Below are 16271 nucleotides of genomic sequence, written 5' to 3' on the forward strand. Positions count from 1 at the left end.
GTACACATGGTCGCTTTCTTCAGTTGGGTTGTCCTTCCCCTATGTCGCTCCTCCAGCCCCGGCGTCCCTACCACTTCACCTTTCTTTTTCTACCTTGCAGAGTTTTCCGGCTGTCTCTTCATTGTTTCCAGAGTTAAAAGTTGTACTTCGCAGGGAAGGGCAGGGCGAGGCAAGTCTACCCTCTCCTGTCCGGACCAGAAGTCCTGGCACATGACGGGACCAGCTTTGATACTTCCTAGGTAGTGTTGCTGCAAATGGTAAGTTCTTTTACATCCTGAGGGATGTCATAAAGTATTTTCATAAGGTGAGAAAGGCTGACTGCAGTGTAAAGCATATATGACCACATTATTCTACAAACAAAAAACTTGTGTGAGAAAAGTGTGTAAGGATAAGCACAAGCTTGTTAACACTGGTTGCTGGGGAGACAGGAAGAAGATTATTAAGTTCCTTTACATGTATTTTTCCACTGATTGCAGTGAAAATGTTTTTGAAGAAATTAAAATAACTTTTACAAATCAATTCTGAAGGGGCGCCTGGGTGGCTCAGTCAGTCGAGCGTCTGATTTTGGCTCAGATCATGATCTGTTTGTAGCTTTGAGCCCCACGTTGGGCTCTGTGCTGACAACTCAGACAGAGCCTGGAGCCTGCGTCAGATTGTGTGTCTCACTCTCTCTCTGCCCCTCCCCATCTGTGTGTATGTAGGGGGGGTGACTGTGGCTATCACAGGGTAGCAGAAAGGACCACTGCTCTGTATGTTGACTGTGGTGGTGGCAGTCAGACACAAATCTATTTGTGATAAAATTGCAGAGAAATTAAATACACACACATACACACACGAATGCTGGTCAAACTGGTAAAGTTGATGGACAGTACTAAAGTCAATTTCCTAGTTGTGACATTTACTTTATTACACAAGATGTAGCCACAGGGAGAAAGTGGATGAAGAGTATACCACATCACTCTGCATGATATCTTACAACTCTATGCAAACCTACAATGACCTAAAAATAAGAAGTTTAAAAGAATAAATTCTGGCACAATAGGATAGTGGTACAGAGAAGCGTAAGCTCCCTGTGCTTAAGCATTCTAATGACAGCTACTCTCTCCCCCTGGGAAGCAGTACTGAGGCTAAGCCTGCATTCTTCCCAAGGAGATGGTTTTCATCTCTTTTTGCCTTAATGTCTGTATTCCCACCATTGCCATCCTAATTAAGGCACAGAAATGGACTTGTAACCACAGTCCCTTTCTACTCTCTCTTCACCTCTCATCTGCACATGGTCAAATTAAAACTTGACCTGTCACTCTCCCATTTAACTCTCCTTGAGAGAGGAGAGTTAAACTTCTACAGCATCTTCTACAGCAGTTAGTTATTTCTCAAGTGAGATCTTCAAACCACGGGTGTTCCCAATTTCCCAATTGATCTGCAGGTCAAGCCTTCGAGGGTAAAAAGATAATTTGGTGTGTGTATATGTTTCCTCAAGTTTGACACATAATATTAACTATGATTTTAATATCTCATTTCTTAATTAGTATGTTAATGATATCCTCAAAAGTGCACCTGTGCATATAAAGACTATATTACCATTCTTGTCTATTAAATGAGTATGTTGTCTATTACATTTGCATTTTCATCATTTTTAGAATGTAACATATCTCCAATTTGCAAAGATAGATCGATGGTTTAAAAAGGTTAAAATACAGCAACAGTGGTAAAAGTATACTGATTAACTTTTTTACACCACAGAGAAAAATAAACTAAAAATGGATTGAAGACCTAAATGGAAGACATGAAACCATTAAACTCCTAGAAGAAAACAGAGGCAGTAATTTATTTGATATCGGCTGTCACAATATTTTTCTAGATATGTCTCCGGGACCAAGGGAAACAAAAGCAAAAATAAACTATTGGGACTACACCAAAATAAAAGGCTTTTGCACAGTTAAGAGAAATCATCAACAAAATGAAAGCCTACTGAATAGAAGAAGATATTTACAGATGATGTATCTGATAAGGGGTTAATATCCAAAATATATAAAGACATCTACAACTCAACACCAAAGAAAAAAAAAAATCAAATAGCCCAAATAAATATGGGCAGAGAACCTGAATATTTTTCCAAAGAAGATATACAGGTGGCCAACAGACACATGAAAAGATGTTCAACATCACAAATCATAAGGGAAATATGAATCAAAACCACAATGAGTTATCTCCTTATACCTGTCAAAACAGCTAGAATCAAAAGACAAGATGTAACAAGTGTTGGTGAGGGTATGGAGAAAAAGGAATGTTCATGTGCTGTTGGTGGGAATATAAATTGGTACAGCTACTGTGGAAAACAGCATGGAGGCTTCCCGAAAAATTAAAAATAGAAATACCATATGATCCAGCAATTCCACTATCCAGTATTTATCCAGAGAAAAAACACTGACTTGAAAAAATACATGGTTTTGCAACATTATTTGTAACAGCCAAGACATGGAAGATGTTATGTACAATACCAAAGTGTCCTTCCATAGATGAATGGATAAAGAAGATGTAATACCATATAAGGAACCTAAAAAACAAATGAATTTATAAAAAAACCCTGAAACTAACTCAATATTATGAATCAACTACACTTCAATTTTTTAGAGTTCAAGTTTACTCCACTTTTTTTTTTTTCTATTTTCTGAGATCGCGCACAGGCGCATGTGCACACACGTGGGGGAGGGGCAGAGAGAAAGGGAGATAACAGAAGCCAAAGCAGGCTCCAGGCTTATAGCATCTGACATAGGGCTCAAACTCACAAACCTCAAGATCATGACGTGAGCTAAAGTTGGATGCTCAAGTGACTGAGTCACCCAGGTGCCCTTCACTTCTTACTTTTTTTATTCAACACTTCCAAACATCACCCAGTGCTCATCACAAGTGTACTCCTTAAACCCTATCACCAATTTAACCCATCTCCCTTCTGGTAACCATCAGTTTGTTCTCTATAGTTAAGAGTCCATTTCTTGGTCTACTTCTGTTTTCCCTTTGCTTATTTGTTTTGTTTCTTAAATTCCACATGAGTGAGATCATGTTTTTCTCTTATTGGCTTATTTCACTTAGCATAATACTCTCTAGCTCCATCCACATTGTTACAGATGGCAAGATTTCATTTTTGGGGCTGAGAAATAGTCCACTGTATGTCTGTGTGTGTGTGTATATGTGTATATATATACACTATTTCTCAGTGTATATATATATATATATATACACACACACACACAAACATACCACATCTTCTTTATACTTTCATCAATCTAAGGACACTGGGCTGTTTCCATAATTTGGCTACTGTAGATAGCTGTTATAACATCAGGTTGCATGTATCCCTTTGAATAAGTATTTTTGTATTCTTTGGGCAAATACCTAGTAGTGCAATCGCTGGATTGAAGAATAGTTCTATTTTTAATGTATTGAGAAACCTCCATACTGTTTCCACGGTAGGTGCACCAGTCTGCATTCCCATCAAAAATGCAAAAAGGTTCCCCTTTCTTCACATCCTCACCAACACCTGTTAATTCTTGTGTTGTTGATCTCAGCCATTCTGACTGGTGTAAGATTGTATCTCATTGTAGTTTTGATTTGCATTTCCCTGATGATGAGTAGTGTTTAGCATCTTTTCATGTCTGTTGGCCCTCTGTATGACTTCTTTGGAAAAATGCCTATTCATGTCCTCTGCCCATTTTTAAAAAAGGTTTATTTTTGAGAGAGAGAGAGAGAGAGAAGGGAAGGGGCAGAGAGAAAATCAAAAGCAGTCTCTGCACTGTTAGCACAGAGCTCCATGTGGAGCTCAATCTCATTGAATGAAAGACCTAAATGTGTGATCTGAAACCATAAAAATCATAGAAGGAAATACAGGCAGTAACTTCTTCTACCTTAGCCATAATAGCTTCTTTCTAGACCTCTCCTGAGGCAAGGGAAACAAAAGCAAAAAATAAACTATTGGGATTACATCAAAATTAGAAGCTTCTGCACAGTGAATAAAACCATCAACAAAACTAAAAGGTAACCTACAGAATGGGAGAAGATATTTGCAAATGACATCTGATAAGGGTTAGTATCCAATATAAAGAACTTAGAAAGCTCAACAACCCAAAACTGAATAATCCAATTTAAAAATGGGCAAAAGGGGCACCAGAGTGGCTCAGCTGGTTAGCATACAACTCTTGATTTCAGCTCGGGTCATGATCTCACTGTTCTTTCGAATTTATTTTTTGCATATGGTTTTAAAAGTGGTCCAGTTTTCCCAAAATCATTTGTTGAAGAGACTGTCTTTTTCCCATTGGATATTCTTTCCTGCTTTGTAGAAGATTAATTGACCATATAATTGTGGGTTCATTTCTGGATTTTCTATTCTGTTCCATTGACTTATGTGTCTGTTTCTGTGCCAGTACCATACTGTCTTGATTACTACAACTTTGTACTATAACTTATTTTATTGGGAACTGTGATGCCTCCAACTCTGCTCTTCTTTTTCAGGAATGCTTTGGCTATTTAGGGTCTTTTGTGCTTCCACACAAATTTTAGGATTGGGTATTCTAGATCTGTGAAGAATGCTATTGGTATTTTGATAGGGATTACATTAAATGTGCAGATTGCTTTGAGTAGTATAGACATTTTAACAATATTTGTTCTTCAAATCCATGAATGTTGAATGTACTCCATTTCTTTGCATCGTCTTGAATTTCTTCCATCAGTATTTCATAGTTTTCAGAGTATAGGCCTTTTACCTCCTTGATTGGGTTTATTCTGCTTTGATTAGGTTTATTATTGTTTTTGGTGCAATTGTAAATGGGATTGTTTCCTTATCTCTTTCTGTTGCTTCCTCATTGATGTATAGAAACACAACAGATTTCTGTACATTGGTTTTGTATCGTGACTTTAGTGAAGTCGTTTATCAGTTCTAGCAGTTTTCTGTTGGAGCCTTTAGGGTTTTCTATATATAGTGTCATGTCATCTGCAAATAGTGAAAGTTTGACTTCTTCCTTGCTGATTTGGATGCCTTTTATTGCTTTTTATTGTGTGATTGCTGCAGCTAGGACTTCTAATACTATTTTGAATAAAAGTGGTGAGAGTGGACATCCCTGCCTTGTTCCTGACCATAGAGGGAAAGCTCTCAGTTTCTTCCTATTTAGGATATTAGCTGAGTTTTTCATACATGATGTTTATTATGTTGAGATATGTTTCCTCTAAACCTACTTTGTTTAGTTTTTTTTTTTTTTATCATGAATGGATGCTGTACTCTTTTTGTCAAATGCTTTTTCTACATCTACTGAAATGATGTTATGGCTCTTATCCTTTTATTAATGTGAAGTATCACATTAATTTGCAAATATTGAACCACCTTACAACCCAGGAATAAATCCCACTTGATTGTGGTAAATGACTTGTTTAAAAACATTTTTTTTGGTTTGTTTTATTTATTTTTGAGCCAGAGAGGCAAAGCACGAGTAGGGAGAGGCAGAGAGAGAGGGAGGACACAGAATCTGAAACAGTTTCCAGGCTCTGAGCTGTCAGCACAAACCTGACGCAGGGCTTGAACCCATGAACCGTGAGATCATGACCTGAGCTGAAGTTGGCTGCTTAAGCGACTGAGTCACCCAGGTGCCCCTGTGGTGAACGACTTTTTAAAAAATGTATTATTGGATTCAGTTTACTAGTACTTTATTGAGAATATTTACATCTGTGTTCATCAGGGATACGGGCCCATAGCTCTCTTTTTTAGTGGTGTCTTTATCTGCTTTTGGTATCAGGTTAATGCTGGCCTCATAGAATAAATGCAGTTTTCCTTTCTTTTCTATTTTTTGGAAGTTTGACAAGAATAGGTTTTAACTTATTTTGGGGGGTTTTAACTTTTGGAAGAATTTGCCTGGGAAGCCATCTGATCCTGGACTTTTGTTTGTTGGGAGTTATTTGATTATTGATTCTATTTCTTTGCTAGTTACTGGTCTGGTCAAGTTTTCTATTGCTTCCTATTTCCGTTTTGGTAATTTATATGTTTCTAGGAATTTACCCATTTCTTCTACATTGTCCAATTTGGTCACATATAAATTTCCATGATACTCACTTATAATTGTATTCTGTGGTGTTGGTTGTTACTTCTCCTCTCTCAATTGTGATTTTATTTATTTGGGTCCTTTCTCTTGATAAGTCTGGCTAGAGGTTTATCAATGTTATTGATTTTTTCAAAGAACGAGCTCCTGGCTTCATTGTTCTGTTCTATTGTTTTTTGTTTAATTTTTAATGTTCATTTATTTTTGAGAGAGAGATAGAGTGTGAGCAGTGGAGGGGCAGAGAGAGAGGAAGAGACAGAACCTGAAGCAGGCTCTAGGCTCTGAGCTGTCAGCACAGAGCCCAATGTAGGACTCAAACCCATGAGCTGTGAGATCATGACCTGAGCTGAAGTTGGATGTTCAACCGACTGAGCCACCCAGGCGCCCCACTTTAGCCTTTTTTTATTGCTCCTTTCTAGCTCCCTTAGGTGTAAGGTTAGGTTAAGATTTTTCTTGCTTCTTGAAGTAGGCCTGTATTGCTATATACTTCCCTCTTAGGATTGCTTTTGCCACATCCCAAAGGTTTTGGACAATTGTTTTCATTTTGTTCCATGCATTTTTAAAATTTCTTCTTTTATTTCCTGGTTGACTCATCCATTATTTAGTAAGATGTTATTTAACCTCCATTTATTTTTGGTCTTTCCAGATTTTTACTTGTGGTTCACTTCTAGTTTCATAGTGTTGTAGTTAGAAAAGGTGCATGGTAAGACTGCAATCTTCTTGTATTTGTTAGGGCCTGTTTTGTGGCCTAATATGTGATCTATTCTGGAGAACATTCCACGTACACTTGAAAAGAATATATACTCTGTTGTTTTAGGATGAAATGCTCTGAATATTTAAGTCCATTTGGTCCAGTGTGTCATTCAAAGCCATTGTTTCCTTACTGATTTTCTGTTTAGGTGATCTGTCCATTGATGTAATCAGGGGGTTAAAGTCCCCTACTATTATATTATTATTATCATAGATTAGTTCCTTTATGTTTGTTATTGTTTTATATATGTGGGTGTCCCATGTTGGGTGCATAAATGTTTACATGTCTTATATCTTCTTGTTGGATTGTCCCCTCTATTATTATATAGTGTCCTTCTTTGTCTTTGTTTAAAAAGTCTTTGTTTTGAAGTCTAATTTGTCCAATATAAGTATTGCTACTCTGGTTTTCTTTTGACAATTGATTTACATTATAAATATTTTCCATCTTCTCACTCTCAATTTGCAGTGAGTTTCTTGTAGGCAACATATGTAGATGGGTCTTATTTTTTTATCCATTCTGTCACTCTATGTCTTTTGGAGTAATTAGTCTATTTATATTCACAGTAATTATTGATAGACTGTATTTATTACCATTTTATTTGTCTTATGGTTGTTTCTGGAGATTTTCTCTGATCTTTTCTTGTCTTTTCCTCTTTCATGGTTGGCTGATTTTCTTTATTGGTATATCTGGATTTCTTTCTCTTTATTCTTTGCACATTTATTAGTGGTTTTGATATATGGATATATGATATAAAATCTGCATATAACAGTCTATTTTATTTTTTAATGTTTATTATTTTTGAGAAAGAGATAGAGTACGAGCAGGGGAGGGGCAGAGAGGGAGACAGAGAATTTGAAGCAGGCTCCAGGCTCTGAGCTGTCAGCACAGAGCCTGATGCAGGGCTCAAACTCACAAACTGTGAGATCATGACTTGAGCTGAAGCCAGACACTTAACCAACTGAGCCACCTAGGCACCCCTATAGCATTCTATATTAAATTGATGGTCATTTAGATTTGAATCCATTCTTCTCTCCTTCCTGTTTTAGATAGCTGTTAATATATTTTACATCCTTTTTTGAGTTCCTTCACTGATTTCTTTTACAGAAATACTCATTTTTACTGCTTCGTTTTCTGCCTTTATTGTCACTTTCCGTGTCTCCTTTCCACTCAAATAGTCCTCTTTAATACTTCTTGCGGGGCTGGTTAATGGTCACAAACTCCTTTGGTTTTTGTTTGTCTGGGAAACTCTTTATATACCTATTCTGAATGATAGCCTTGCTGGAGACAGTATTTTGGGCTGCAGGTTTTTTCCATTCAGCACTTTGATTATATCATGCCACCCCCTTCTGACTTTCCGAGTTTCTGTTGAAAAATCTCCAGCTACCCTTATGGGTTTTCCTTTGTAAGTTAATGACTTCTTTTGTCTTGCTGCTTTTAGGATTTTTTCTATCACCACATTTTACAAATTTAATTACAATATATCTTGGTGTGGGCCTGCTTTTGTTGATTTTTATGGGAGTTCTCTGTGCCTCTGGATCTGGATACCGGTTTCCCTCCCCAGATTAGGGAAGTTTTTGGCTATTTTTTATTCAAATAAATTTTCTGCCCCCTTTCTCTCTCTTCTTCTTATGGGACTCCTGTAATATGAATGTTACTATGTTTGATGGAGTCACTGAATTTCCTAAGTCTATTCTCATTCTCCATAGTTTTCCTCTCTTTTGTTCAGCTTCATTGATTTCCACTACTTTGTCTTGTAGGTCATTAATTTGTTCCTCTCCTTCTTCCTGCCTGCTGCTGTTCATTGCATCATGTGTGTTTCTTATCTTTTTTTTTTTTTGCACTCTTCATCTCTGATTTTTTTAACTCTTTAATCTCTGTGGTAAGTGTCTCACTGATGTCTTCCATTCTTTTCTCAAGCCCACTGAGTATCCTTATGATTGGTGCTTTAAATTCTCCATCAGGCACGTTACATATATCTGTTCACTTAGATCTCTGGCTGTGGCCTTATGTTCTCTCAGGGATAAATTCCTGTCTTTATATTTTGCCTAAGTCTCTACCTTCTTCTGTGTTAGAAAAGCCAATTATGTCTCCTGCTTGTGAAAGTAATGGCCTTATGAAGAAGAGGTCATGTTGTACTCAGAGCCTGGCACTTTAGCGTGTGCTACGTGTGCTCTGCTGTTGTGTCTGGCTGCTCTATCCTTCAGATCAGTCACTGCAGAGGCTCTCCTTGCCTACTGTGGGCAGTGTTTGGTCCCTGGCTTGAATGTGACAAGTTTTAACTGGGAGTGCTCTGGTCTGCTTGTGAAGTGAGATGTGTTACCATCTCCACTGGAAGTACTCCACTGGAACAACCTGCAAAACTCTGGTTGGGAGACATGGTATGGGCACACGTTTGTGTTGGTCTTTTGAGGGAGGGGCCTGCCACACTGAGACTGAAACAAGCAGGACGGAGAAAGGCAGTTCCACTGGAGCAGGGAGGGTAGGGCTTAGTGTAAACAAATTACGCAGTCACTATGTTGCACTGCTTCCCATTGGTGGCTCTGTTTATGCTGAGGGGGAGGGAAATGACATCAGCTAGCTCCTTTATTCCTGGAGAGGTGTCTCTGTGAACACTGCCTCTTCAGAGAAGTGCTCTAAGAAAAGCAAATACTCTCCCCACTGTAGACCCTAGGCACTCTTCAGATCACTGTTTCCATGCTGTATGCCCCTGGACTGTTTGCCTGCCTTCCTTCCAGGAGCAATACAGTGTCTTCCAAGCTCTATCCCAGCCAAGCTCACTGACCTTTAAAACTCCAGGCTTTAAGCCACACTGGTTATAAGCACTCATGAAATTCAGCCTCTCTCATCTTCCAAGCCAATGACCTTGGGGGAATATTCCCCTCATGCATTCCCCTGCGTGTTCCTCTCTCTCACCCTTCTCTGTGGCCACAATTCCCTCCCTTCTGTGGCTGCCATGATCCATTTCTCCCCTAAACCATGCCTCTGTACTTTCTACCTTCTTCAATGTGTCCTCTTCTCTACCTTTACTTGTAGATTTTGTTTTGTCAGTCTTCAGGTCAGTTTCTGGGGTATTTAGGATGATTTGACAGTTATCTAATTGTGTTCGTGGGACAAGGTGAGCCTAGGGTCCTCCCAATCTGTCACCATCTCCTGTTGCCCTTAAAATGCAAATATTTTTAAAATATTAGACTTCTGAAAAAAATATATGTATGAGACTTTTGTTCTGTAACTTAGAAATTCAAAAGGAACACACATATTGAAAGAAGACATTATGTAATCTTTTACTTACTTATTTACTTATAGGGAGCACATCAGTGGGAAAGGGACAGAGAAGAGGGAGAGAGAGAATCCCATGCAGGCTCCATGCCCAGTGCTGGATCCCATGACCCTAACATTATGACTTGAGCTGATACCAAGAGTCGGATGTTCAAGTGACTGAGCCACCCAGGCATCCCAACATTATGTAATCTTTCAAGCTTTAAATTTCTTAACATTATTAAGATTTTTCAGTTTTATAGTTTTTATTTTATTTTATCTGAAGGATTTTTCAATTTTAAAAGACAAGGTTCTTATAATAAACTAAAACAATAAAAACATCTAATTCTTGATGGGGACAGATAGGGACAGATTTTACACTAGCTTGAGCAGTGGGGAACAATAAAAGATTGTTCTCTGCAAATGGTGTGATTTCATCGAAGAACATGACAGATCCTTTATCTTAGTATAAATTAGTCAACCTATTCTGTGATGGCCATTACAGCAGCCTCCACACAAGTAAGTAAAAAACAGTGGACAAATTCAGGTTTTCTCCTTTGTCAGCCTCCCAACCTACCTGTTGCATCTTGTTTCTCAGCTCACTCTGTGGAGATGCTGGCATCTGACCCTGGTCAGAGCCCAGGCGACACCTCTGTTCTCACACTGCACATAATCTCTAGGCTTCCCTTACATCACGGTGCTCTGTGCCTGGCAACACAGGGGATGAAGGAGAAGCATCATACAAAACAGTGTTTTCAAAATGTTTTGACCACAACTCTCAGTTAGAAATGAAGTTATGCTGTGCATATACACTCATAAACAAGTTACACAGAATGATATTCACCCTATGTATGGTACATGCTCATCATTTCTCTTCTACTCTATTTCATTTTTTTAAATAGTTTATTGTCAAGTTGGTTTCCATATAACACCCAGTGCTATTTCACTTTTTTTTTTAAATGTTAGTTTTTATCTACTAAACAAACCGATTTCACAATCCATTACTAGGTCCTGAACTATAGTTTAAAACAGTGGTGTATGACATGTTTTGAGACATGTAGTTATATTTCTTAAGTTAACCAATTTGGAATAGCAAAAATCTTTTTAAAAAATGTTTATTTTGGGGGAGTGCGGAAGAGAGAAAAGGAGAAAGAATCCTAGGCAGGCTCTGAGCTTTCAACACAGAGCCTGACATAGGACTCAATCTCATGAACCATGAGATCATGACCTGAGCTGAAATCAAGAGTTGGATACTTAACTGACTGAGCCACCCAAGCACCCCTGGAATTATAAAATTCTAAGAAACAAATACATATTTCAGTAGTATGAAAAAAAAAATTCCCTGGCCCATATGTGAAGAGTGTAAAAATCACTCTGAAGGATAAAATAGGCGGACATGGAGTCACAGTCACTTGGAATGCAGATAAACACAGGGCAAAGTCTGTGAGGGAGCCCAAATGAAGAATGGAAGGAACTTACCGGAACTCAGCCAACCTACCCTGTGGCAATGGGAGACTCGACTATCAGGGCTGTGAAACCATCACATTTTCCTTCTGCTAAATAAAATGATTAAAAGGGTTGGAAAGAGATTTCAATGTCAAATTTTATTTTCTCCTATTAGAAGACAAGAGTAAATCAGCATTTCCTTTGAAAATCTGAGCACTGACTTTGGTCCTATCCAAAAGAGTTGACTTAGAATTAGAAGCAGGGTAGAAACAATTTCACTAAAACATTGTTCAATCTTCTTTGTTTTTCCCCCAAACAATAACCTGAATTTTATTAGCCAAGGAAGAGCAGCTTAAAGAGAAATAACAAACAAAAGAGACATCTTTAGACTCCTTAGGTACATCATAAATTTATAATTTAAGTATCATTTTTAAAAGGCCACTATCCATCAGTCCATTAAATGTACCAGTTTATATCACAGGCCCACTGTCAACTAAGTTAATGTCCATCGTCCTTTGGCTCAGGAGACCGTCCTCTGCATCCCATCTTGGTCTGAAATGGCATCAGAAAGGATGCTGTTCAGTGGTTTAAGGTTAACACCTTAAAGGTAAACATGGCTCTGGAGCCAGGTGCTTTCCTTCAAGAAAATTTCCCACCCGGCTATGAGGCTCTGCACATCTGCTCTGCTGCCCAGTGATATCCCTGCCATCAACAGCCACATGGAAGGAAGCAAAAGCCCGTGAACAGCTGGTGTGCGGCAGTCTCTGAGGGGAACACATCCCAGTATAGTTGGGAATGGGCTCGGGAGCCTCTCTCCTGGTAGAGAACTTGTCGTCCGGCATTTAGGGGGTCCTCTGGGATTTGTGACAACTCCCAAGGTCAGTTCAGAATGTGCTTTCAAGCAGACAGTGGCATCCACACCCGGTGGGACACACCTCCTGGGTCCGAAACCACTCCATCATGTGGCTGGTGTGGCCCCCATGACCGCAGGTCAGGCAGAAATTGGACGACCCACGCACGGCCACGTGGCAGATGGCACACTGGAATGTGAAGCCTTTGCAGATGGCACACTGCGTGCCACGGACCTCGCTCCGACAGTGGCTGCAGTACACGCCAAACTCTGCGAACGGGTGGGGATGGCCAAAACAAGACACATAATAAGTTAGTTCTGCAGAAGGACAGGTGAGAACAATGTATTCGTCGGGGGAGTCTATGGGGATTCTATTACACCCGTGATGCTCCCTTTGCTTAAATAGCAGCTCTTCCACAATCTCACGAAGTCTGACAAAGAGAAGCTGCTGTCCCTGCAGGCTGGGTGCAGGTGGGCAGTGTGGCAGACGCCCGGCTGTCGGGGGCCTGGGGTGAAAAGCTACGCCTCATCCTCTCCTATGCCAATGGCTGCAGGGGCCAGGCTCATGGAGGTGGCCACTGATCATTTGTTGACAGAACTGAAAGATTTGGTGCCACCCAGCAACAGCTGATCAGTCTCAGAGTCTTCCCTACCTGCCCGCCAATGACCAAGTGGCACAAAGGGGCTCAATCAGGGCACTGTTGTCAGGACCACCTGGCAGCTGGTGCCTGGCTTCCTGGAGGAGACTAATCCCATCACCGCACAGCCTCGTCTACCTCAGGCAGGACCCCGAGTGTGGGCGGCCGGTACAGAGGCCTGTACAGACCTCCCGTCTCCCAGGCCCGGCTGCCAGCGGCCGNATGCCCCCGGCGCCCGGGCCTGCCTGGAGCCTGCCACCCCTGCCAGCCTCTGGAGAAAAGGCCGCTTTGGTCGCGAGTCCTGAAGAGCAGCGGGGCAGAAGCGCAGGCCCGCACCCCATTACTGCCTCCAGACTGTCACCTTTCCCCTTGAGGAGATGCCGCCTGGCTTTTCCATCCTTGTTTCCTCTTCTCTGCTCTCACCTGCGGCATCCTGGACACACACGCTCCCCTCCTTGTTCCCTCAGGACTTCTGGTTCTCACTCTTCTTTCCACCCCAGTTCTNACCCTTTCTGGTGTCACCTTCCCCTTGGGCCAGCCTGAGTGACACGAACCAACTTCCTAACCACTTGTTCTCAAGTATCCCCAACTCTCCGTCTGGAACCGCCTGGCAGAACCTGCAGCCCGGGCGAGCCCCATCAGCGGCCGGCTCCACGCTGGCTGCCCGGAGCACTTGTGAGGGAAGGCCCGCCGAAAAGATGCCTTCCCACTAAATCGACAACAGACTTCCAGTGCGAGCTTCTCTGTCATTCCCCGCATGGCACTCCCTGCAGGCGCCCTGCTGCCCTCTCACCAACTGGCCTCCCCTCTGCCCTGAGAAGAGAGATGCCTTCATCTCCAGCCACCAAACCTCAAATCTCCCTACTTGTTCCTCTACTCCTTCCACTTCCTACAACAGAGGAAGGAGCCTTCCTTGCACCAGAGCCGGTCCGCCGCTTCGGATCGGCAGGTAGTCACAAAAATGTACCAATAAAGACATTGAGAATACATGGTAACTAAGGAAATATTTTATGACAGTCCTAGTGCAGGTCAATCCTGAAACACATGAGACTGGTTTGGTGATGGTGGTTAAAAACAGCCATGTCTTGTCCCGCAAAGTGTAACCTTTTATGTCAGGTAAGACTTGGGTTTATGTTCTGGTGAAAAGCCTAGTTAAGTTTAAATTTCTTAAATGTCCTTTAGTAGTTTTATTGGTTTGGTAAGATTCAACCTTTAAAAATTATGAGAATGTAAAAAACTGCATGTTCAATATACTGAATTATTATATGTCTTTTTAAAAAGTTGTTTATGGGGTACCTGGGTGGCTTAGTTGGTTAAGCGTCCAACTCTTGATTTTGGCTCAGGTCATGATCTCAATGTTTTGGGAATTTGAGCCCCACGTCAGGATCTGTGCTGACCCTGCAGAGCCTGCTTGGGATTTTCTGTCTCTCTCTCTCTGTCCCTCCCCTGCTTGCATGCTCTGTCTCTGTCAAAATAAATAAACTTAAAAAAATTATTAAAAAATAAAATAATAACATAAAAAATTAAAAAGGGTTGTTCTTTGGCATTTGAGATAAGTGCATATGTAAACTTAATTATTCTCCATATCTATCTGGGTAAAATTATTAAAATGTCATCTCCCTGAAAAACTCAGTATGTCATTACCAACTGTGTTTCTCCATAGTGAGTCAGCTTAAGTGTAATTTCTAAAAATCCTTATTAGCTTTAAGACTTTGAACTAACATTTCATTTAGTTAACTAATGAATCATTTGGGGGAGGGTGGATGTGAACAATTTCTAAGTGGATATAAATCCACAAAGACAGGGGCGCCTGGGTGGCTTANAAATACAGAAGCACTAAGTCACTAAGTGTAATGTTAGTATTTCTCTCTTGCCTCTTAATTGTTATACATGATGGAATGGCCATTAGCTGAGAAGGGCGTGCACACGCTGGGGCCATGCTGGTGCTTGTGCTGTCGCCACACTCAGAGATGCAAAGGGCTACCGCGTTTGTTTGAGATCACAAGGCTGTCAGGGTGTCTTACAGGAATACTGACAAACCCAGGGGTCTCCGGGAAGGAAGCGTACAGCCATAGGCACAGGCTCTGCAGGGAAAACTTGGCAAAGGTGAAAGGGGCCATTCTTGGTTCTTAAGAGACAAACTAATAAGGACAATAAAAATACGTCTGGCACATAAATGATCGAATCACACATTACGATCAAATTCCAAGGCTTTACGGAACCTTCAGGCAGAAGCCAGCTCCGGAGGCTTAGTGTCCTATGGCCCTGCGTACAGAAGAGTTATGTGATTAACATCAATTACACAAGTTTAAATAAAACCAGCCAAATAAATAAGACATTAAATTAATAAACTGAAGCAGAAAATCGCTGAACAAAATTGAGGTGAGCAGATGCACGCCTCTGGGGCAGGATTTGGGAGGCAGGGCTGAGAAAGCAAACACCTCATTCTACCACCACTGTGACCAAGCTCCACACGCCACAGTGGAAAACAAAATAAAAAACCATCCTGTGAGGGCGATGGCTTTTAAAAGAATACTCTGTCTAGCAGTATTCCTTCAAAATAAATGAAGACTTGACCCCTTTCTATAAATCTAACCCTCGAAATGAAAACTATTCCTAAAATTTGCTGCTGATATGGGATGACCCTTACAGATGTGATAAGCCCAAGAGAAAACGACTAGTTTTCCAGCAATTAGGAGACCAACTATATGTAGCCCTGGTGACCTTGTAGTATTTTTCTCTCAATATCTGCTGTTGCTACATCTGAACAGTCTGATTCTTCCAAATAATAAAGATGAAAATATTTCATGCTTTTGTCTGTGAGTCTGCTTTCATAATTCCTCCCCTTCGAAATCTTGCAGTGCTCTTTGTAAAAGTATTAGGACGTATTATTCATTCTTTAAGATCACTGAAGTCTTCATGAGTTCCTGTTTAACTTCTCTGATTGGATTACAGGTTTCTTGATGCCCCCCCCCCCCCGCCCCAATCACCCCCTGAACTTCCTGGTATGGCCAAAAGAACCTGGCAGGATGCTTCCCACTGAGGGCGTCAGTAAGAGTGCAGTATACCAGTTACCTGTCTCTGTGATTCACACAGATTTTCCTGAAAACTAATTCTAAGACAAATTGCTCTAGGCCTGCAATTACTCTCTCTGATATACTCTCATGCATTTAGATGCTCTGAAAAACGTATTACCCAAATAGCATTTTGCATCTTTGCCATTTCCTCAAGGACATACATCAAAATAA

General features: G+C 40.7%; 1 protein-coding gene across 3 annotated transcripts in view; it reads right to left on the reverse strand.

Annotated features, from left to right (window-relative positions):
- Positions 1-11674: 11674 nt before the first annotated feature.
- The window catches only part of WDR59 (WD repeat domain 59), an 84908-nt gene continuing 80311 nt past the window's right edge, over positions 11675-16271 (reverse strand). For all 3 annotated transcript variants that reach the window (XM_077752794.1, XM_077752793.1, XM_077752792.1), the window contains one exon: positions 11675-12655. In XM_077752794.1, the coding sequence (XP_077608920.1) occupies positions 12420-12655 (236 nt within the window). In that variant the 3' untranslated portion in view covers positions 11675-12419. The remainder of the gene's footprint in view (positions 12656-16271) is intronic.

Source organism: Crocuta crocuta, unplaced genomic scaffold (assembly GCF_008692635.1).
Source record: "Crocuta crocuta isolate KB4526 unplaced genomic scaffold, BGI_CrCroc_1.0 scaffold727, whole genome shotgun sequence".
In the NCBI taxonomy this organism is placed as follows: Eukaryota; Metazoa; Chordata; class Mammalia; order Carnivora; family Hyaenidae; genus Crocuta; species Crocuta crocuta.